General features: G+C 43.2%; 1 protein-coding gene across 1 annotated transcript; it reads left to right on the top strand.

The window, feature by feature from the left end:
* The first annotated feature begins 12621 nt into the window (after positions 1-12621).
* On the top strand, positions 12622-23425 carry dhx32a (DEAH (Asp-Glu-Ala-His) box polypeptide 32a). Its single transcript, XM_047032636.1, has 11 exons — positions 12622-12870; positions 13908-14101; positions 14598-14970; positions 20357-20608; positions 20694-20787; positions 20952-21101; positions 21672-21863; positions 22049-22189; positions 22306-22496; positions 22588-22778; positions 23093-23425. The coding sequence occupies exons 1-11, from the start codon at positions 12622-12624 to the stop codon at positions 23289-23291; spliced, it is 2226 nt and encodes a 741-aa protein (XP_046888592.1). The 3' UTR covers positions 23292-23425.
* The last annotated feature ends 28 nt before the right edge of the window (positions 23426-23453 follow it).

The raw sequence follows: 23453 nt of genomic DNA, 5'->3' as shown, positions 1-23453 counted from the left end.
GGAAAATCGGAAAGTTGTTTTCACATATTTTCTCTTGATGCTTAGCAAAAGTAGCTAACGCTAACCGTTTGTGTTGGCATATTTAGGCTAACTAAGTCAACGTTCCTGAGTTCGCTAACATAAAACGAACATTGTTTTCTGTTAGCTACACCTGGCACAATCCCGCAGTAAAACTCATACGTGATATTATTTTCTTTTAACAAAAGATATAAATATTATAACCTTTACTTTACTTACCTCAATGAAGAGAAGACCAAACTGCTGCAGCCGTTTGTCTCAAGCTCATTTCAAACTGAGGCGAGGGAGCGCGTGACGGACATGGTGATTTGTTTGGCCAATTTATTTACACAATGTTATGTTGGACATCTGTGTAAAACCCCAGAAATGCTGCGATTTAACACAATATTTGTTAAAATCATCATTACACAAACATTGTATTGATTTCTAACACATTTGTTTTAAGAGTGTAGCATAGCTAATTAGACTACTGTAGCTAACCAACGTAAGCTAGGTTGACTAGTGTAAATAGGTAATTTAAAATTCAAAAACGGTTTATTGAATATTTGTACTCGGCCTACCTTTTTCTTTAACTTGGTATCTGCACTTAGCAGCGTCCAACTGGGCTAGCCTTCAACAACGATAAGCTCCCTCCCTTCTATGTACCGTTAGGCTGTACTGCACTCTCACCTGGCCCAGTGCAACCTATTGTGGGGGTAGGGGTGATACTGGGGTGTCAGGATCTGAGTGTGCAGGATTTCTATGACAAAATGTTGAAATGTAGACTGTGGTTCTATAGGACAAAATGTGTTTTTCAATTATTTTTTGAGGTTGATTTGTCCTACAGTGAAGTTGTAATCCCGTTTTCCATTCATGAAAAAATAAAAAAATTAAACTGATGACGGACAATATGCGACACGCGATGGGGCGGGGCCAGCAATTTTCTCAGGGGGGCTGTGGCCCCCCCGCTGACGGTGCCACTGCATACATGACTTTTCCGTCTGTGGACGTGGCTTACAAAGTCAGCAACCTCCTCATCTTTTAAAATGAAGATGTCTTCAAAGTTGCTTTGCTTTGAAGTGCTGACACAATACAGTGGTTTTCAAAGAGATCTTTTACATATTTATTTACATATTCATATTTGATAAACTGTTCATCAGGACTATATAAGGGTTATATTAATCCATACATGTCATACCTGTACATGTAGAGTACCTTGCATTTGATTTAAAGCGATAAAGCTTGCGGTTTCCATCCACGGAGACAGCAAGCATTTCTGGAGTGCAGGCAGGGCAACTGAAAAATTTCTCCTGACATATCTTTTCCACCTGGAACCTTACAGCAACCCACTCCGAGAAGCTTTTGCTGAAGGTATCAGCTATTATTTTGCCATTCTTGTAGGTTTAAGGAAAAAACAGCAAAGATTTTAATCAACATATATTTGTATATGTTAGAGTCACCATTAAAACTGATGTTGCAAAAAACATTTATACGTACTCTTCCAAAGTGCACTGTTAAGGCCGAAATATACTTCTGCGTCTCCGTTTACGGGTGGGCGGGCGCACGGATACGCACGGATACGGACGGATAGACTGCGTTTATGGTTCTCCGTAGGCTGTGGGTGTTGAAAACAATTCACTGCCATAAGAGTAGGTGGCGCAACGGTTTTTTGTTAAGACGTCGTTGAGTGTTTATTTACCTAGGTTACCAAAAAGTCGGAGCGAATTTACAAATTAGCCGTTCCATCAATAAAATACGCACATTTTCAGCAACTACACTGCCCATTTTTCAGCACATTTTAATTCAAATTCTGATTTACATGTACCGTTTAGCTGAAATATGAATTGTAAAAACTTTACAAGCAATGGCGGTCAAAGGATTCTGTTCGTCCTGCTATCACGGCAACCCCGCCCCTACCCCTGACGCAAGCGGTACTTAATTCTGACCAATCACAGCCAAGGGGGTCTCCGTAGCTCTCCGTAGCTCTCCGTAGCTACGACGGACAGTTACAAAATTAAGGAGGTGCACGTCAAGCTCTCCGTGGCTCTACGAGGGCTGACGGAGAGCTTGCAGAGGGCGTTCCACGGAGACGAGGGCGTTCCCATGTGTCCGTTTTTCGAAAAACGCAGAAGCATATATCGGCCTTTAGGCCTATTGTTTGGGTGTGTGTGCTTTTGAGACGTCCCTCTGCAGGTGTTCCCGATGTGCTGGCTGATTGGCAACCTACGTGGTTGGTTGGGGCAGCGCATAAAATAGATTTTTCTTTCAAAGGACAGACTGGCTACGGACGACGAGAGATCCCACACACTGCGGCGAGGTTCGGAACCAGCCACTCGCTTTTCGGAGCCTCGAGGGATTGGCCAAGATTACTACCCCGAGTTTTATCAACACACGCATCTTCCTCTAGCCTGACGTTGTCATACTCATAATTCTAGTCAGAATATGAGTCTGAGAACTCTCCGTTGGGCTTTGACTACAGGGCGTGTTTCAAACGAGCCTGGAAAACAAATGCCTCTTCGCTCAATTGGATAGATCTACAACCAATCAGAGCAACAGAGTATGTGACGTATGTTAAGCACCGCATAGTTGTTGTCAACAGAACTAAACTACAAGCAGACTTGAAATATGCTTGAAGAATGAATACAAACGATTTTTGCCGGTGTTGTAAAATTAATTTAAGGGTAGGGAGAGTACTTGTTCACACGGTCAACCTTTTTGAGCGAAACAATAAAGGGCAATGCATATACGAAGTTCTCCGTTTAGGATTACAACTCCATCGGGGCCAGCTGATAAATTAAACTTTTACCGAATCCCGTAGGAAGGACGGCAAAAACATATTTTCCATTGACAAATACCTTGATTGCGTCTCTCTGTTCCTCTCAAAATTAATGCGCTGTCGATGTCTTCGAAAACAGACTCGATGGCAGTATCATAACATCCCAGATCTCCAGCGGTAGCCATGTTTGTTCAAAACGAATTCAACTTAAGCGCTCTTTTGTGACGTGGGTGATTACGCTACTGTTGATCATCTGTCCATCATCGTATAAAGCCCGCCCTGGCAATTTAATTGGTTCGCCCAGATTCTGGTTTTCTGTAGTTTGTCCCCTATACGAGACCCTCCAGACCCAACTTCCCGACCAAATTTTTTTGGGGGAGGGGAGAAGTTGGGCTGGCAGCCAGACTAATCTTTCTCTGCCTAAGGGAAGTAACCACGCCGAAACGTGATCATTGAACGATTGGGCTGGGATCCAAATTGTTTGGGGCTGACCATTGCTTCCTTGTCCCCCAGCCTAGACGGAGCAGCTAGCGCACAGGAGAAGTGCATCAGGGCCACGTAGGCGTGGCCGAACTGAGCAGATCGTTTCACTCAGAGCCAAAGAAAAAGAGTTGTGACACGCTTTGATCTCGCCCACCCGTGATCACGTGGTTCATGTAGCTCGCTGTAGTTCCAAAAAGCCCCACTGCTGTCAACTTTTTTGAATGGTTTTCAATGGAGCTGGCCAACGGAAGTCGCTTTATCAGGCAAATTACGAATGAAACAGGCTCAGTTGAAGAAATCCGATATTCTGGCTATCTTCAGCTGACTCGTATCTACATTAGGCAGTCCTCGCTGACGTTTTTGGTAAAAAATGGAGTGAACTACAACATTGTGAACACTCACTGCCAGTGAAACGCAGGAAAAAAGCTAGAGCTTTTTTGTCACGTGGTTCCGGTAGCTCGCTGTAGTTAAAAGAAAACCCACTGCTGTCAACCTGTTTGAATGGTTTTCGGCGGGACCGACAGCAGCACCATCTCGATTCACGGATATTTTCGGTATATTAACACAATATCAATTGGTTACTGGTGTGTTGTATCATGTATGTATGCTACTTTATTAACATGTATGTATAACATTAACTTATAATGCATAACGCAATATTGTGAAGCAGAGCTGGAAATGGCTATGCTAGCCTATATTGTTCCACTTAACGTTTAACCTTCGATTGTTGAAGTAAATGGGATTTGTTCAACTTTTTTTTTCTTCATCAGCCCACTTACAATTTACCACATTAACAATACGTTTGTACTTGATGCAAGTTGAATCTAACCGTGATCACCGGCAACTGTTCAATAGAAAAAAATTGAACAGAATATACAAGGCAACCAACTGCAATTCAATAAAACATTTTATTGTACAATATGTCCAGTGTTCTTCCACTCCTTTTGTTTGTAGTGAGCAGGTGATCTTAATGTCTGCTTTTCACAAAACTTAGACCGCAGTAGTAGATGCATCTAGTTGAGCTAACTAGCTAGCTATTGAGTGGACCTGAAATTCCTGCCGAGCGTTGCTGGACGATAGGGGACCCAAGGCTTTAATCTGCAATTCATTGTTGCTATCTATAATCAGATGTACTATAGGCTAATAAGAGCAGATTCTGTAAACTGTATGCCAAAGAACACCAATAACTAGAACTAATTTGACAGACTATAAACCAACGAACTTCTGGTTGATACACATGCTCTTTAGCTAGCTACAGTAAAAGTGTTGCATATAGCTCTACTATAGTCTAGCGCAAACTGCATTTAGAATCTAACAAGCTATAATCTAACAAGCCATAATCTTACAATACATCTTCTCTACAGCTGGCTATATGAAATACTACTAATAACAATTGATATGTGGTGGTTGAAATATGAAAAAATGCAGGATTTTCATCAATTTACCAGCTCACTTGCTTCGGACCCCATAAGCCATATATGGCTCTGACAGCTCTAACTGCATTTAGAATCTAACAAGCTATAATCTTACGAAAATGTTTATCTTAAGTTGGCCATATGAAATACTACTCATAACAATTGATATGTGGTGGTTGAAATATGAAATAATGCATTGTTTTCATCAATTTACCAGCTAACTTACTTCGTAGACACTGAAAATTAATGGGGTTCAACGGTGGAAAATACAATGTTTGGAACTATAGGTTGCATGAGACACGCTTAACTTCCGCATTCCTCGATAACAATGGGAGTCTATGGAAGTGTCGCAACTCTCTTTTTCTATGGCTCTGGTTTCACTCGACCTCATACTGGACTTCTATTGGCTAGGCCGTTGGTTGGGCTGTGTGTAACCCTGGACTATGGTTGGCCTATGAGCCGTCCCTCCGTTTCAGCAGTAAATAGTATAATAAGTTACGGTGCGTTCACACTGCAGCAGGGCGGGCAGAGCGGGGCGTCGGCTTCCAATTCATTTTCAATGTAACCAGGCATTGACGCCCGCGTAGGGCATTGTGGGAAGGCGAGCGGGGCGTCATTGCTCGCGTTGGGTATTGTGGGAAGGCGAGTGGGGCGGCGGAAGTTGGATTTTTCTTAACTTTATGTAAATGAGGAGCGTGAAAACGCCAGCGATGGCCAATCGGGTTGGTTTCTTGTTTCTTGTAACGTAGCAACTGTTGATCATGGTAAACATTTCTAGGTTTGACAATTTCAAGATGGAAGAGCACTCATCGTATGTGTGTCTTCGTACCCAGTATTGTATGATACGTCTATGTTCGATTACAGAGACATAAACCAAAAAATGATGCCTGGCGCAGGGTTGCTGAGGTTGTCGACGTCCCTGGTGTGTTGTATTTTGTACTTTAATTCAGTTTCTTCACATTACATAACTTTCTTCTGTGCAAGCTGCATTGGCTAGCTAGCTCACCCGGCACACGATTGACATTCAACGCTGAAATGCTGGCTGGCAGCCACTCGCTATCCATACAGTGAATGTGTAGTGGCAAGTCATAATCTAGCAATTGATTTGCAGAGATTTCGAGTAATATAACAAAAGGTTACACATGTCAATGTTTATGTCTGATGCATCTTTTTTTCCAGCCGGAACAAGACCCGTTCCATAGAGTGCGGGTGGCATTTAATCATTCACTCGGCTTAAAAAAAGTGTGGAAAAAGATAACCTATTGTGTGCTGTAGATAAGATCATGTCAGATCTAGAATGCGTGTCGGATTTTTGCTTAAAGTGTGTAAAAGTTGTATTTTGTCTGCTCATTTGCCATGACATTATACAAACTACAACAGTGATTTAAGAGAACCACAGCTCTGAATGAATCTGTCTGACACGCCCCCGAGCGTGGTGCAAGGCCGGCGGTGCTGAGCGGTAAAAAAGTCTGCAGTGTGAACGCACATTGCAGCGATGCGAGCGACAACATGTTTTCATTCATTTTCTACGGAGCCAGGCGAATCGCTTGCGTGGTGCATTGTGGGTAGCGACGCGACAGAGTTGAGATTTTCTCAACTTTATGCAAATGAGGAGTGATTTTCTCTAGCGATGGCCAATCGGAGTGTTTTCTTGTTTCTCGTAACGTCGCAACCATGGTAAACGTTTCCTGCTTTCTAGGTTTCAAGGTGGAGGAGAAACTAATCGTTTGTGTAGCTGCTTACCCAGTCCTCTAAGATACATAACTGTTTTTCTACAGAGATGTTAATAAAAAATAAAAATAAATGCATGGCGCAAGGTTTGCCGAAGTTGTGTGTGCTTGTACTTTCAAATTCAGTTTAGTCACATTACGTAACTTCGTTCTGTGGTAACTAGCTAGCTAGCCCGGCTGGAACTCCCTATCGTATCGACAGATTAGCAGAGATTGAGGAATATAGTAAAACGTTTTTTACACATGTCAACGTGTATGTCTATTAAACAGTTTTGCATTTTGTATACAAGTTGTATTTTGATCGATGTTGCGACTACGTAAACCCAAGTCTGCACACTCGGCCATGACAACTACAACAGTGACTTTAGAGAACTACATTCTACATGTATCTTTTTGAAACGCCCCCGAGCGTGGTGAACTGTGGGAAGGCAAGCGATGGCAAGCGCTTCGCGTTGCTGCAGTGGACATGCACTGTTAGCTTTTTATAGGATATAGAAACTGTTTCTGAGTTGGTCTCTTCACACAATATCAGTCAATGCACAATTACCAATAATCATGTGGCCAACAGGGCTAGGCAGAGCTCATGATCAGCTGTTTGTATAACAGCTTGCGGTGCATTAGCGGCCGACACTCTTTTCCCATTAAACTACACAACATGCACAATCAGGGTGACCAACAAGATTAAATTAACATACAAACAATAACATTACAAACATTTAACTGACCGAACACAACAACTGAAATCCCTCGCACGGCTATTGTAACCAAACTATTTTCTACAAGTCTTTGTGTTTTTTGACATGCCGCACTGCATGCTGGGTACCCAAGGGTGCTGACGCTGATTATCTAGCTGTGCTCCGACTGCGTGATATGAGTATTAGTTTTTGGTCAGCTTTGGGACAAAGGTTAAGAAACGGTTTACATTTCAAGGTGAAATTGCATTAAATTGCGCATGGTATTTCAGAACGATGTCTGTCTGTTTAACTAAACAAGTAATCAAAATGATGACAGGCCAAAAGACTGTGCCTGGATTCGAACCTGTGACCTTGCACTGTTTCAACCTGTTGAGCTACCCTCAAGGATGTGGTCAGTTACTGTATAAAAAATTTCTCCTGTAGAATGGGTTGTTCGATTCGGCCAAAGTTTAAACAGCTGTAATTCAATGATCTTTTGACACAACAAGGTGAAATCGTGCATGGTACTTAAGAACGATGTCATCCTGTTTAACTAAACAGATATTCAACTTTAAGACAGGCTCAAACACTGTGGCTGGATTCGAACCTACGACCTTATACTTTCCAGGTCACCGTCCCACCTCATTGAGATATTCTCAGTGTTGAATATTGTCATGTTCAGTTATTGTATAAAAAAGTAAGCTGTTATCTCCCGTGGTAAGCGTTGTTAGATAGAGCCAAAGTTGAAACAGCTCTAATTCAATCATAGTTTGACATACCAGGTGAAAGTGTTTATGGTACTTCAGAGTGATGTAATCTTGAACCCTATTAGGTTTGAAAAACCATCAGTCAAAATTATATTAAATTAATTGACACAAAGATATTGTGGCAATGTGGATATTTACATATACACCCCTTTCAGCCATTTTGAATTAATCCATGTCACCCTATATAACGACATCAATTCTACACATCTGTACAAATGTTACGGGGTGGTGGTGGTGGACCCAAGTGCACAACACAGACACAAATAAACGAAGGGATGGTCCAGAAAGGGTTTAATGTTGGGGTAAGTGCAGAGGGGAATGATGGTGATGGAAAACAGACAGGACGGCAGGGTAGGCTGTGCAGGGTTTGGCTGGGAGGCAAGGTTGGTGATCCTGGAGGCACAGGCAAAAAAGGTCAGTACAGAAATGTCTCACACAAAAAATACTAGTCTTACTGTAACCGGGAGTATACTACCGATGGTAAACGAAACTATTATCCGGCGAATGAATGATGTTAAAACCAGGGTTGATAAACTGCAGGGCTGATGAGTTGATGGGAGACAGGTGTGGAGACTGAGGCAGAGGAGTAGGTGATTGGAACTGGAGACCATGGCCACACCCACAACCGGGAAACACAAACAACAACCCGCCACTAGGGGGCAGAGGGCAAGACAACAAAATGTCAAGACAATTGGACCTTTGGTTTGAGAGGAGAGGCATTTTAAACGGGACTGCACCCGACTATATCAAGTCTCTCCTCCAGCCTTACACCCCCACCCGCCACCTACGGTCTTCTTCTGACAACCGTCTGGTGGTCCCACCGCTCAAGACCACCCAGTCCCAACACAAGCTCTTGTCCTGCCTGGCCCCCCAGTGGTGGAATCAACTCCCCACCTCCATCAGAGACACTGTCTCCCCACCTTCAAGAAAAGGCTCAAGACGCATTTGTTCTGGGAATACAACGGTACTTAGGAATGATTTGCTGGACATTATGTTAGTTTCCTCCAGGATCACAATGACTCTTACTTAGAGACTTGTTGCTCTTGTTGGTTAGCTGTAACTGATTTAAAATTATTGTACTCACTGTGAAATATTTTTACTGTTGCTTGCTTTTCTACAGGTAAACTCTTGCACTTTTTGAGGTTCATGTTGTTTAATTGTAACTTGTTTAACTACATGCTCTTATAGTTCTTCCCTTTGGCACTTATTTTAGTTTTTTTCACATGTATGCTTCATGTTTGGCCACCCGCAATGTTTAGGGATATCCCGGGGTTATGATCAGTGACCCATGCACTTTTTTAAAGCTCTCTCTTGGAAGTCGCTTTGGATAAAAGCATATGCTAAATGAATAAATGTAAATGTAAAGATTTCCCCAAGTTTTCACTGTACGGGACAATCCATCATGGCGGACCTTATGGGTCCTTGAGGCTTTTTTGTTTCCCATGAGAAATTAGGCATGTACACTAAGTTTCAGAAGAATTGCAGGAATGGGGTGGAAATGCCATCACTTAAAAAATCGGACTTTAGGGCGTGGCCTGTGGCGCCCCATACAGTCGAAGGTGTCCCATATTTGGGGTGCGGGTACCCACTCGGATGTAGTATCAATGTGCCAAATTAGAAAATGTGTTACCAATAACATGTTGAGTTATTGTGGCGCAAGGAGAAGAAGATTAATAATAATAATAATAAAACTAACAAATACAATAGGTTCCCTCCTACTGGAGGTACTATAATAAAATAATTATAAAACTAACACATTTACACTAAGCAGATGCTCTTATCCAGAGCGACTTACAGTAAGCACAGGGACATTCCCTTGAGGCAAGTAGGGTGAAGTGTCTTGCCCAAGGACACTCGTCAATTGGCACGGCTGGGAATTGATCCGGCAACCTTCTGATCACCAGCGCGACTCCCTCACCACTCAGCCATAGGTTCCTTCCTACCGGAGGAACCCTAATGATAATTTTTCATTCTCAGGGGATCTAAACTCAAGAAGAGTCAGATTTATTGTGCTTTGTAGATATGTGTCCTCTAACCTCTAGGGGGGCGATCCCGTGTCTGACACATATTAACTTGTGATACCAGCCAAATTGATGCTGCCATTTTGAATGAATTAATAAAACGTTTTTGTCCCACTCCTCCTACAAATTGTATAAAATGTTCACTGTCATTGACAGATGTCATCAAAATAGGACTGAATTACAGCTGTTTATACTTGGGCCAAATCTGACAACTGCTTGCCACAGAAAAACTGCTTATATTTTTACACAGTAACTGATATCTATGATTTCCAGCACTGAGAATAGCTCACTAGGATAATTTGGTGTCCTGGTAACGGCAACGTCAGAGGTTCAAATCCAGCCAAAGCCGACAAGCTGGTCATGTCTCTGATTCTCTGTTTAGCGAGACTGTAAGTAACTAGCTACCTGTAGTCAAGCTGTATAGCTATATAGTCAATGCATTCCTCACACAAACTATCAAAATATTTTTTTATTTTTGAAACCGTTTGTCCGGTACAGCCGATCAAAATCGGCAGCAGAGCCGCCAAACTGAAAGTTGTGTCGTATCTCACCAAATCTTTGATGGATTCACGCCAAACTTGCTGCGTGTACTCGCAACCCTCTTGATGTCGAAAGTTTCTTCTGGGTCATCTGACCCCCTGCTTGCAGCTATATTTTCATTGTGAGATTTGCATAGGAAAGAGGTGGTAATAGACTTTGTGAAAGACATTTTGGGCCTATGTACAATTAATGTGTTTTCAAATAAGTTTATTTATTTTATTTTAATCATTTAGCAGACGCTCTTATCCAGAGCGACTTACAGTAAGTACAGGGACCTGGGAGAGTTCTTGTCACCTAGGGGGAAGAGACAGTTGGTCTGAAGACAATGTGGATTCAGCAGTATTGTTCTAAGGATTTAACCAATAACAGAAGAGATTTGGTAAAGCTGCATGTCTGTAGGATGGACCAATGACTTTTGAGAACTGTCGTATCTATAAAATGGTCTATTGAAGAATGTTCTTGGGGGGTTCAGGGCCATCAGCTGGGTAGTGCTGGTGGACTGGATTCTCCCGGTTCCATTCTAGAATGCTAGATGGAGCTGGATGGAATTGTCTTTGTGTTAGTGTCTTATGTTTGTGTGTCGATGATGTTATGTTGATAACGTTATTATGTTTACGCCATACGTCAAATAAATGTTAACTCAGTACTTCACCCGAATTCAGCTTAAACGATTGTTCTCTCAAAAACTTCCACGAAAACTTTGAGGTTCACTGTATGTCCATTTTACCCACTGAACTGTCGTTATTCAACTGTGACAAGGTAAATTTGGTTTTGCGATCAATGACCCCTTTAAGAGCATTGAGCTCCAAGTTGTTCTGGCTGCACCAGGTCACCAGGTTGTCAGCTTCCCACCTGTAGTCAGACTCATCCCCACCAGAGATGAGCCCAATGAGAGTGGTATCATCTGCAAACTTCAGGAGTTTGACAGATTGATGACTGGAGGTGCAGCTGTTGGTATACAGGGAGAAGAGCAGAGGGAGAAGGACGCAGCCCTGAGGAGATCCGGTGCTGATGGACCGGGAGTCAGATATGTGTGTTCCCAGCTTGACGCACTGCTTCCTGTCAGACAAGAAGTCAGTGATGAAAGCAGAGCTGAAGTCCACAAACAGGATCCTGGCATAGGATGCCGGGGAGTCCAGGTGCTGGAGGGTGAAGTGGAGGGCCTTGTTTACTGCGTCGTCTACAGACCGGTTGGCTCTGTAGGCAAACTGCAAGGGGTCCAGAAGAGGGTCCGTGATGGATTTGAGGTGTTCCAGCACCAGGCGCTCAAAAGACTTCATTACCACAGAGGTCAGGGCAACGGGTCCATGGCCACGGGAACTAGGGGTGCTGAGGGTGCTGCACCCCCTGCTGACAGCATGACTTGAAAATCCACCACCGCGGCACCGCCCCGCGACATTAACCCCCCCCCCCCTCCCAGCACCCCCCCTGTTCCCGCGGCTATGAACGGGTCTGTAGTTATAAAGTCCTGTTGGCCTTGGCTTTTGTGTTAAAGATGTTGGTGAACACCGGGCTGCTGGTCGACACAGTGCTTCAGGGAGGCTGGAGAGACAGAATCTTTTAGTTACAAATTTGGGTTGTCATTTTCAGCATATAGCCTACATGAGTCAAAGGTAATGTTTATATTACATAAAGCAAAAATACAAATGCTACTGAAGATGGTGGTATGCATATGCGATTTTACTGGGGGTGCAGGGGGTGCATCTGCCCCCCCTACCGTACATTTCATGTAAAAAAAAACATTAAATTATTTTAGGAAATTTTTAAGTGAGGTCAGAGTTGTATGCTCTATCACGGTTCCATTTTAGGATCTACTATTAATTTTAAGCATGTTTTTTGTAAGCAAAAATTAAAAAACAATACCCTTTGCACCCCGAGTTTTAGAACCTAGAGTTGCCTGTGTGTATGCACATCACAGCACGTGGAGCCTCCGAGCACGCAGTTACCAGTGTGCTGCACAGTGCTGCTGAGCACTGTTCCCAGCCTCTCCGATGATTGACGGATAGGAATCGATTAATTTGAATAGTCTTGACCACACAGTTATTTTGTCTCTGTCACCCAGTTTTACTCTCCAAAATACTTTTCACATGGAGAGACATTTGCAGGTTATTCCAGTGGAGAGGCATCGCCGTGTTTAGAGACTGTTAGATCGTCCGCTACTTTTGACAAGTTGTTGGCACAAAGTGTTGCACTCGCGTCTGGATTTTAAGTCACGGTAATGACAGATACGTGTGACATGTCGGAAGAAAGTCATGAAACCGACTGTTCAGATGAACCGTTTGGCTTTGGTGATGATCTTGAGCTGAATCAGTTTGATGGATTGCCTTTCTCCTCACGCTACTACAAACTGTTGAAAGAAAGGAAGACTCTAGCAGTCTGGAAAGCCAGAAGCGAACTTTTGGGCACACTGGTGAACAATAAACTAGTGATTGTATCTGGTTCAACAAAGACTGGTAAAAGCACTCAGGTGAGTTTATAATGCTTGGGCATTCCATGGCCTAGATTATTATTGGATTGGATAGACTCTTTGAATGTCTCTTGTCAATTGTTAAAATTGTTAAAACAATATTTGACCAAGAACAAACGCAGTTTCAAATTAGCTCTTTTGTAAACTGCCCTGACCTCATTACCACCAAGTCATTGGCAATAGGTTCTCTCATGAGGTACTCCTAAATATAGCCTACTGACAGGGAATTTGATATTGATATCAGTTAATCACACTGCAGCAATGGTATGTACATACGTATGCCTACCTTTGTCTAGTTTTAGAGAAACTTGGGCTCTGCTCACATTCGATATCATGAACGTAGTTGAATGAATTGCCTTTGACTAAATTGCTGTGCACCTTTTAATTTCCCAATAGAAAGGTTGAATTTATTACAAAATAGATCAAAAACGCACACAGCCAGTGTGAGCTCCACTGAAAAAGAATGTGACACAGTGACAGTAGCCTGCCCGACTAGAGGGGAGCGGAGCGGAGCTTTGAATGATCCTCCCCGCTCAGCAGATGCTGTTGTTGCACGCTATGATGGGGCCAGCCAGACATGCAGGCAGGCAAGCAAGCAGGGAGACAGAAAGATAGGTGGGTAGGTTGGACAAAGGGTCCAGCTGTTGGCTAAGTCGTGCAGCCTTTACAGGGGACCTCCCACTGCTGAGCTGTGATCACTGGAAGAGGCACGTGCTGCCAAAGCAATTTAGCATTATGGATGCTAATACCACAGGATGTCTCTTGTCAACACTGTCGCTTGTTGTTCATCTTTTGTTTGTTTACACTTGTACAATTAAACTCTCAAAGCTTTTGCTTTTATGGATTCCCATAGCATTGGCAGCCCACAATCAGCTCTGGATTATTTTGAACCATGCTTTTAATTACTTTAGAGAAATTAAATAATACGTTTGTTTATTTTTGTCAACTGCCTTCACCACAATGCCTCTAGGCCTAACATGTAGCGGGAGGCACTTTGAATGTGCTGTGTTGCAGATCCATGTTTCCATGTGTTGCAGATCCCTCAGTGGTGTGCTGAGTTCTGCCTGTCAGCCCAGTACCGGCATGGCATGGTGGTGTGTACCCAGACCCATCGGCAGCAGGCCGTGGACCTGGCTCTACGTGTAGCGGACGAGATGGACGTCAACATTGGGCACGAAGTGGGCTACACTATCCCCCTGGAGACATGCTGCTCCTCCGACACCGTGCTCAGGTCTGCCTCGGAGGAATTGGAGCTGACAGCAATGACTAGTGGATAGAATGTCGATACGCAGATGTTAGTGAAGGTCCAGGACTTTTGATGCTTAATCGAGCAAAACCCTCGTCTGGAGTCACATAAACCACCATACTATAAGCCACACGCACCAGACACCACTTGTCACAGTTTGATCTAGGGCTTCTTAATCTCAACACTTGAACGTGAACCACACACCACCACTGCCCACATGGACATGGGCCTCTTCTGACTCTGAAGGAGCTGTCTCAGCACTAGACCTGCCTATTAAAGGGGCCAGCCAGTGTGTATTCCGGTGTGTCTGTTGTGCCTATTTAAGTTATTATGGGGGCACATGTCACATATTAACGGCTGTTCTCATACATTTGTTAGTCTATGTTCCAGACTAAACTGAGTTAAACAGATTTCTGCATAAGCCTCATCCCACAGGATCCACTTTCTACCATTAACTCCGGTCTTATCCCCAATGGTCCAGGTTCTGCACTGATGACATGCTCCTGAGGGAGTTGATGTCCGACCCATTCCTGGAGCGCTACGGCGCCATTGTCATCGACCAGGCCCACGAGAGGACGGTGAGCACTGACATCCTGCTGGGCCTGCTCAAGGATATCCTCCTCCACCGGCCGGAGCTCCGTATGGTGGTCCTCACTGCCCCCCCCATGACGGACAGGTTGCTCGGCCATTACGGCAGCGTTCCCGTCATCGCCCTGGAGAGTGCGAGCAAGGCCGAGGTGGTCTACAGTAACAGCAGCCATAAGGACTACTTCTACTCAGCGCTCAGGCTGGTGCTGGAGATCCACCGCACCAAGGAGGAGGGGGATGTTGCCGTCTTCCTGGCCTCGGCTCAGGTAAGGTGTGCTAATACCTGTCCTCATGGCTGTTGTAGTTTAGATCAACACTAGTGCCAACAGAGGACGTTTGCAGCTCTAAAAATTTGAGAGTGAGTAAGAGAGAAAGCAAGAGAGATAATTACAGAGAGAATGATGTGGAACTGATAATTGTATGCCAAACTTTTTATTGTGTTATTTCAGTTTCGGTGGAGTTTCAAATTCAGTTCAGAATTCCGCTTTCAAATGTAGTTCCTCAAATCAGGCACTCATCCAGGGACTCCTGGGGGGTATTCCATGTAGCTGGTTTAACAAACTCTGAGCCTAACCCTGAACTCTGAGTTGAGTTACTCTAAAACGTTGTCCTACTTCACCACACTTCAAATAGAAGTTTTATTTAGTGTTTATGGTCAATCTGAGCACATATTCTGGAAAAAACAACACGGCTGTAGCAGCGTAAACAATTGGTGTGGGAGACAAACCGCCAAGTCAATGCATACATTTGAATGTAATAGCCAGTCCATATGTTGAACATTTAACCCCACTGTCCGCCAATATTACAGGATAAAAAGTGATGGACTTAATAAGATAGCATTTTCAATGATATATATACATATATAAATACAAAAACATACTACGAACAGGTAAGACATATTTTGCTTCGGCTATACGCTTGTGATTGTAGCCTGGACGTCACCTTGGTTTTAATCATATTCGACATGATACAAAGTAAATATCAATTGGTGCTTATTTCAACTTGTAGTTGCAGTTTCCCCCAACCGAATACTTTTCATCAAAGGATGAGGATGATGATGATTAAGATGACGAAGAGACATTGAATGCTGCCGCAGAAATGGTTGCAGAGAATTATGTAGCTACTGGTAGCTCCCCATGTACTTTTATTTACAGGCTTGTGTGGAATTAATGTGGTGATGTTAATTGTTGAAACAATAGCCTATATTAATATTAATTGTTGAATTTGCTGAATTTCTATTTTGACCAAGAGATGGTGTACTTAGGGCAGAAGAATAAAGGCTTACTGGATGGAGTTTCAACTTTATGGCTCTCACACATCATTGTGTAACTTACTGTAGCATTGCTAGTCATGTTGATAAGTAAGGGTCAAGATTGTGGTGTGATTAGTTGTTCTTGGGTATAAAAGGAATTGTGAAGCATCTGTGGATTCTTGACCTCCTGAGACCTTCTCCTCAGCTCTGGCTTGTCCTACTCCTTCATCCTCACCTCTTGCTTTCTATCTCTGGTTTACAATAATCATGGTAGAGTAGGTAAGAGTTAACCATTGACTTAATTCATTTGCAATATGATTAAATGGTTATATTATTTAACCTTACTTTGACCATTCTTGCTCTGATTTAACCCATAGAGTCAACTAACTGTAATTCCATTGGTATTGGCATTATTTGGTTAAAGTTAATACACTGTTCAGTTTACCATCTTCCTTCAAACCATAGGGGAATTCGTTTTGGTTGTTGGGTCAATATTGACCCCCTACCATCTTGAAATAAATTTGCTGAAACATTCAGTTACGGAATGGAACATGGTCACAGGTGAATCATGTAAATTGTAAGGAACAATAGCCGATAAACATAGACCCTACTCATCGTTAGATTTCTATTTGTAAGCAATGAAGAAGATCAAATACAATTTCAATTAATTGTCTTTATTTCAGTGCCAAATATTTGGTCAGTTCTGAGTGCACGTCCATGGCGAGAAACATTTGCGATGTAGGCCTGAGAATGTTGCTAAAATAAATTACAGATTGTGACGGGAAACGGTAATGTTAGCCTAGGTAGCTATTCAATCGCAGTCTTAAAATCCTCTCCCGGCGTATAACTAACTTAGTTACTAAGCAAATAAAATTGTGTTCGAGATCGGTCAGCTGAACCAGGAAAGGATATCCCATGTCTGCCAACGCTATCAGGCTCAGAAAGTGGGAGCGGATAGGTATAAACATAGACATAATAAAGAGTATGCTCCATTGGCTGCTGGGCGCGAGAAATGTAGCCGCCATATCGGACAGGGCAAATTCCTAGTTGTGTAGCATCAGAATAAACAATATGCCAGCACTGTGCAGCATTTTCCTGCTAAAATCGGCGGACAATCGCAAACAGGGCTCGGGGGATTACTTTTCACAAGTAAGATTTAACATTACCATACTATTGGTTGTATTTTGTGAAAAGAATAACCACGTCCTGTATCATAGCTACATGCATGACCTTTGCAGCAAAGCAAACCGCGTGAAAATCAGTTCGGTATTCAGTTCGGTATGATTAATAAAATGCGCTGACAGCTCCTTGCCCCAGTCAAACATATTACACTGAGTGGAGCGGTTGCCCGTTCCAAGATGGCGGCCCCACGGCTCGACAGCGCCAGTAAGCAGTAGCGGTTGATGCAGCGTCTACTCTTTATTATGTCTATGGGTATAAACGCAGAGTTTGGCATGAAAAGCCTGCTAGCGAGCAGGGCTGCGTTTCCCGAAAGCGTTGTAAGCCTAGTTGATCGTAGAATCAATCGTACAACAAATCTTAGTTTTATGGGCCGTTCCCAAAGACATCGTAGCTCAAGTGTCTCTTGAAAATTTGTAGCTCTTGAAAGCGCATTGATTAGCCTACTCCTTACGAGCATGTTTGGGAAACGCACGTAAGAAATATCGATGGTTTTGTTTTTTGCTCGATCGTTGCTACGATCCATCTTTATCGGGAAATGCAGCCCAGGTTTGTTACACGGAGTAAGTTACCATGGAAACTTACCAAAAGGTTTCGTTACCTCTCTTTCTGGAACGGAAAACCCGAAGTATGCCACTTTGCAGGCTTAACCAACTCAGAGTTTTCACTAAACCCGCTACCTGGAATACCCCCCAGATTTGATCAAATAAAAAGAGTTCCAATTCAGGAGGGAGGGGGAAAAAGGGGAAGACATTCAAGAAATGGTCCAGCCCAGAATCAAACCCCAGGCCCATGTGATAGGCCTCACTCTTTGTGGTACACACACTTACCAGTTAGCCACTGGGGCACCCCAACATGTTAATTCATTAGTGACAGTCTCACAATAACGTCTAGTATTGTGCCTAGTACAGTGCAGCAAAAACAACAATATATCTTAAGTGCAAGATCAGCTCCTGTGCAGACTCATGCCAGGGGGTAGCTACACACTACAGTGACAATGATTTATCTTCGGACCCGCACAATGCTGTATTTCAGCATGTGCACTGAAAACTCTACCTTGTATTGACTGGAGTTCCTCTGAGGAGAAACTGAATTTCAAAATGGAAATTTCTTATTGAATTTGGAACTCCACCAAACCATTAACATTATTTCAGAAACAAATACAATTTCAAATGTTGCATACGTATGTCATTTTCAGTTTTTACCATTTCAAATTCAAAATGATTAAATTCCGATTCAGTTTGTGCTGGCACTAAAATAACTCCATGGCTCGCACGGTTTCGATGACAATGGCCGTGTGTGTTTAAAAAGGACGTCTGTCCCCCCCATGCGTGACAATGAGCCATCAGCTCGCAGGCCTGTCAATAGAGTTGCCAACTCAAGCCTTTTCATTTACTAGTTTTGTGACAAAATATTTACGTGTAGAAAGACGTTTAATAAATCACCACAGTAATCTGTGTCTATGTGCCTTTTTGAGCAAAAAAAAGTAATGCATTTCATTTTACAGATTTAAAAACCATGTATTGTGTAGCCAGAAGATATGTACTTGGATATGGTGTGTAGAGATGCAGGGTATAACAGTTAAGTACATAAATATTCGGACAGGAACACAATTGTCATCATTTTGGCTCTGTACGCCACCACAATGGATCTGAAAGGAAACAATCAAGATGTGCTTTACGTGTAGACTTTCTTCTGAAATGTTGGGGCAAGTTTTTATCCAAATTGGGTGAAGGGTGCAGGAATTACACCTCATTTTTATGTGTGCCCCCCAATTTTAGAGGCTCAAAAGTAATTGGACACACGAACAAAAACACATAAAATAAATTGTGAGTTTTAATACTTGGTTACAAATCATTTGCAGTCAATGACTGCCTGAAGTTTGGATCCCATAACCCTAACCTCACCAGATGCTGGGTTTCTTCCCTGGTGATGCTCTGCCAAGCCTGTACTGCAGCTGTCTTTAGTTCCTGCTTGTTTTTGAATCATTTAACCTTCAGTTTTGTCTTCAGCAATTGAAAGGCATGCTAAGTTGGATTCAGGTCAGGTGATTGACTTGGCTATTGCAGAACATTACAATTCTCTGTCCTAAAGAAGTATTGGGTTGTTTTGCAGTATGCTTTGGGTCATTGTCCATCTGCTGTGTCAATTGTCCAACTGTGAAGCGCTGTCCAATGAGTTTTGAAGCATTTGGCTGAAAACATAGCCCTAAACCCTTCAGAATTCATCCTGCTGCTTTTGTCAGCAGTCACATCATCAATTAATACAAGGGAACCAGTTCCCTTGGCAGCTATACATGCCAATGCGATAACACTACCTCCACCATGCTTCACAGATGAGGTGGTATGTTTTGGATCATGAACAGTTTCTTCCCTTTTCCATACTCTTCTTATCATTCTGGTACAAGTTGATCTTTGTGTCATCTCTCCGTAGGATGGGACAAGACTGTTCCAGAACTGTACATGGTCCTTTAAATGTTTAATCAGGTCTTCCTGTTTTAGGGGCTTACCAATGGTTTACATCTTGTGGTAAACAGCCTCTGTATTTACTCTGGTAAAGTATTCTCTTGATTGTTGACTTTGATACAGATACACCTACCTCCGGGAGGGTGTTTTTTATCTGACCAACTTGTGAAGAGGTTTTTCACCAGGGAAATAATTATTCTGTCATCCACCACAGTCGTGGTCATCCAGAACCTTTTGGTGTTCCGAAACTCGTCGGTGCGTTCTTTGTTTATAGAATGTTCCAAATTGTTGATTTGGCCACATCCAATATTTTTGCTATCTCTTTGATTGGTTTGTTTAGATTTGTGATGGCTTGCTCCACTCACAGTGGCAGCTTTTTGGACTTCATATTGAAGATTAACAGCAAAATATTCCAAATGCAAATGTCACACTTAAATACAGAAGTTTTTTTCTGCTTACCTGTAACTAATGAGGGGACACACCTGGTCGTGGAACAGCTGACCAGCCAATTGTCCAATTACTTTTGAACCCCTGAAATTGGGGGGCACACATATACAAATGGGGTGTAATTCATACAGCGGTTACCCAATTTGGATGTAACTACCCTCAGATTAAAGATGACAGACTACTTAATATACATCTTGATTGTTTCCTTTCAAATCCATTGTGGTGGCATACATAACCAAAATGATGACAATTGTGTTACTGTCTAAATATTTATCGACCTAACTAACTGCATGTTTACCCTCCATATAGGAAGTTGACTGTGCCTGCAGTATCCTCCAGAAAGAGGGCACCAGGCTGGGGGCTGACCTTGGCCAGTTGGTGCCAGTTAACCTGTGCATGGGGCTGGGCCAGGTACAGTGGCAACGTTGGGTTCCCTCTATCCTGGACGGGGAGCAGAGCAAGACCAGACGGGTATTTCTCTCAACACATCGGGGTGAGGACAAGTTCTGGGCTGTGGACTCTATCAACTTTGTCATTGACACGGGAGTGGAGAAACGATTTGTACGTATGATGCCGGCCAAACATTCACTGTAATTTACTGACAGTTGTATGGTTATTTAACTTGTGGTTGCAATGCTGGTGCCAGGTATACAATCCTAGGATACGGGCTAACTCTGAAGTTCTACAACCCATCAGTGTGTGCCAGGCAGACATCTGCAAACAGATTACTCAAGCAGCAGGTCAGTAAACTCCTGTTCTCAGTGGACTTGAATTAGGGTGCTAAAGTTGATTTGCTTGGTCAATTCAGTCTAATGACAATCCACTCAACATTAGCTTTTCCGAAAATGCCATTCCTCTTCAAGCCCAGTCTTTCCATGGCCTGTATTCTGCCCACCATTTCCAGGGAAGTGTTTCTGCCTGTACTCAGAGGAGAGCCGGCTTCCTGCCGAGACGTCCCCCCAGATCCTGGAGACCAACATCACCTCCACTGTCCTCTTCCTCAAGAGGATGGAGATAGCAGGTCTGGCACGCTGCCACTTCCTCACCAGACCAGGTTGGGCAATGCTGTTCCATGTTAACTGAACTCTGTGTGTGTGGGGGGGTGAGGGTGTAGGGTGTGTGTGTGTATATATGGTTTGGGGTGTGTGTGTGTGCGCCATGGGGAGGGGGGTGTACTGGTCCAGTGGAGAGCGTGGTATACAGATGGGTTCTCGGTTGTGCTGTTTGGACCCAGTCAGGCGTGGATGACCGGGACTGACAGAGCTCTGCCACCAGCCTTTGTCCAGGTCGTCCTCACGTCCCCTTGGCTGCTTGGGAACAGTTAGGGGACAGACTAAAAGGGGCCAGGTCATTAGTGGTTGCACAATGTCTCTCGTTAGGCCAGAGCAGGAAGTTGCATGTCCAAATGCCCTGAAACACATCCCTTCTGCATTCCTGTCAAAGATATTACTGGGACCATGTAGTTTTGTGTTCTCATATGTATTATAATTATGTATAATTTCACTTGTATCACAAGTTAAGATCAGAGGTCTAATGCTCACATAGACTACCCATTCATCATACGGTTTTCACATTTTCTAAAGATCTTTAGCTCACCCGTTATTCTCTGCTGTCCTCTGTCTAGATCCAGAAGGTTTGATGCAGGCTTTGGAGGAACTGGACTACCTGGCGGCCTTAGACAACGATGGGAACTTGTCCGAGATCGGAATCATAATCTCTGAGTTCCCGCTGGACGCCCAAATGGCCAAGGCTTTGCTGGCCTCCTGCGAGTTTGACTGTGTGAGCGAGGTAGCCACTATTGCAGCTATGCTATCTGGTATGTGTGTAAAATTAATACAAAAAATCTATCAGGATTCATTGCATTTACCAGATAGTGTCATTTTTGGACCTTGACCTTTGTTGCTTACATTCCTAAAATGGCTATAGTCCAGGCTGTTTTCCTGCTGAATTTGATTTAGTTGCTTCTTAGACACAATGCCAACCATACTCATTCTGTTACAGCACCAAGCTGCTTCCTGGAGCCACCTGTCGGTATGACCCACAAGGCAGTGCAATGCCACAGGAAGTTTCAGCACCCTGAGGGGGACCACTTTACCCTCATAAACATCTACAATGCCTTCAAACAGAGCCAGAGAGAGCCATGTAAACTCAATGGTTGAGCCTTTGTTTTGTTTATTTTCTGTATCAGTTGTAAAAACTGATCTTCATATACATTGAGGTCTCTCTGATTGATTGCGTTCCATCCCCCTCCCTTACAGACTTTAGTGTTGAGAGGTGGTGCAAGGACTACTTCTTGAACCACACTGCCCTGCAGACTGCTGATGCCACCAGGTCCGAGCTGACAGACATCCTGCGGAGGATCGAATTGCCCATCTCAGAGCCCTGCTTCGGCACAAAAACCAACACAGGCAACATCAAGAGAGCTCTGCTGGCAGGTTTTTTCATGCAGGTTTGTTAAAATGTAGTATGAATCAATACACTACTTGTACTATTTATATTCAGCTATGACTTTCCTACCTCAACTGTCACCTTCTTTGTAGATTGCTAGGGATGTGGATGGGTCTGGGAATTACTTTATGCTCACTCACAAGCATATGGCCCAAGTGCACCCCTTCTCCAGCTATGGGGCCACAGCACAAAAGATGGGCTTTCCAGAGTGGGTGCTGTTTCACGAGTACACCCTGTCTGAAAATAACTGCATCAGAACCGTCTCAGAAATTTCCCCTGAAGTGTAAGTGTGTTTTACATGTCTGGGTAAACCCCTTTGTCATTACATTTCTGCCCTGTGCCAGCAATATCTGGGATTAGAGGAGCTCATACAGTTTGGTCTTCATTCCGTGAAAACAAGACACAAACATGTTTTTATCATGCATGTTTTGGGTACCTTGCATGTATTGGATTTTGGCTAATCCTGTAAATCTGCACAGATTATAGACTAATTTTGTCAGCAGGGGTTAGTGCATTTTTTGAAACAGTCTATTACAAATGTGGATTTGTATGTCTTTCATGGTTCAGACTTAAACCAACTGTATTCTTTTCTATTAGATTTATTCAGATGGCACCACAGTTCTTTTTCTACAATCTGCCCCCTAGTGAGAGCAAAGACATGTTGCAGCCCATGTTGGACAGTGCTGGATCAAGAAATATTAAAAACAAGACACAGAAGGACCTAACAATTACTGGCACTGAAGTGCATAAAGACTATTCCGTCACTCAGTCAAATGACAGATGTGTCATTCAGTGAGTTCCTTGTGACTGGTGCATACACGGTGAAAATTGGGGAAGAGAGAGAAACAGAAGAACTGCCAAAGGAATTTCCTGCTTGCAGATTGTTCATTACAGATTTAGTTTTTTGTCAAATTGTCATTTAGCTGCAGCACTGCCATGTTAAGACAGTAGATTATTG

This window comes from Hypomesus transpacificus, chromosome 13 (assembly GCF_021917145.1).
Source record: "Hypomesus transpacificus isolate Combined female chromosome 13, fHypTra1, whole genome shotgun sequence".
NCBI lineage: Eukaryota > Metazoa > Chordata > Actinopteri > Osmeriformes > Osmeridae > Hypomesus > Hypomesus transpacificus.
The sequence above is the reverse complement of the archived record's forward strand: the minus strand, read 5'-3'. Positions and strand labels throughout refer to the sequence as shown.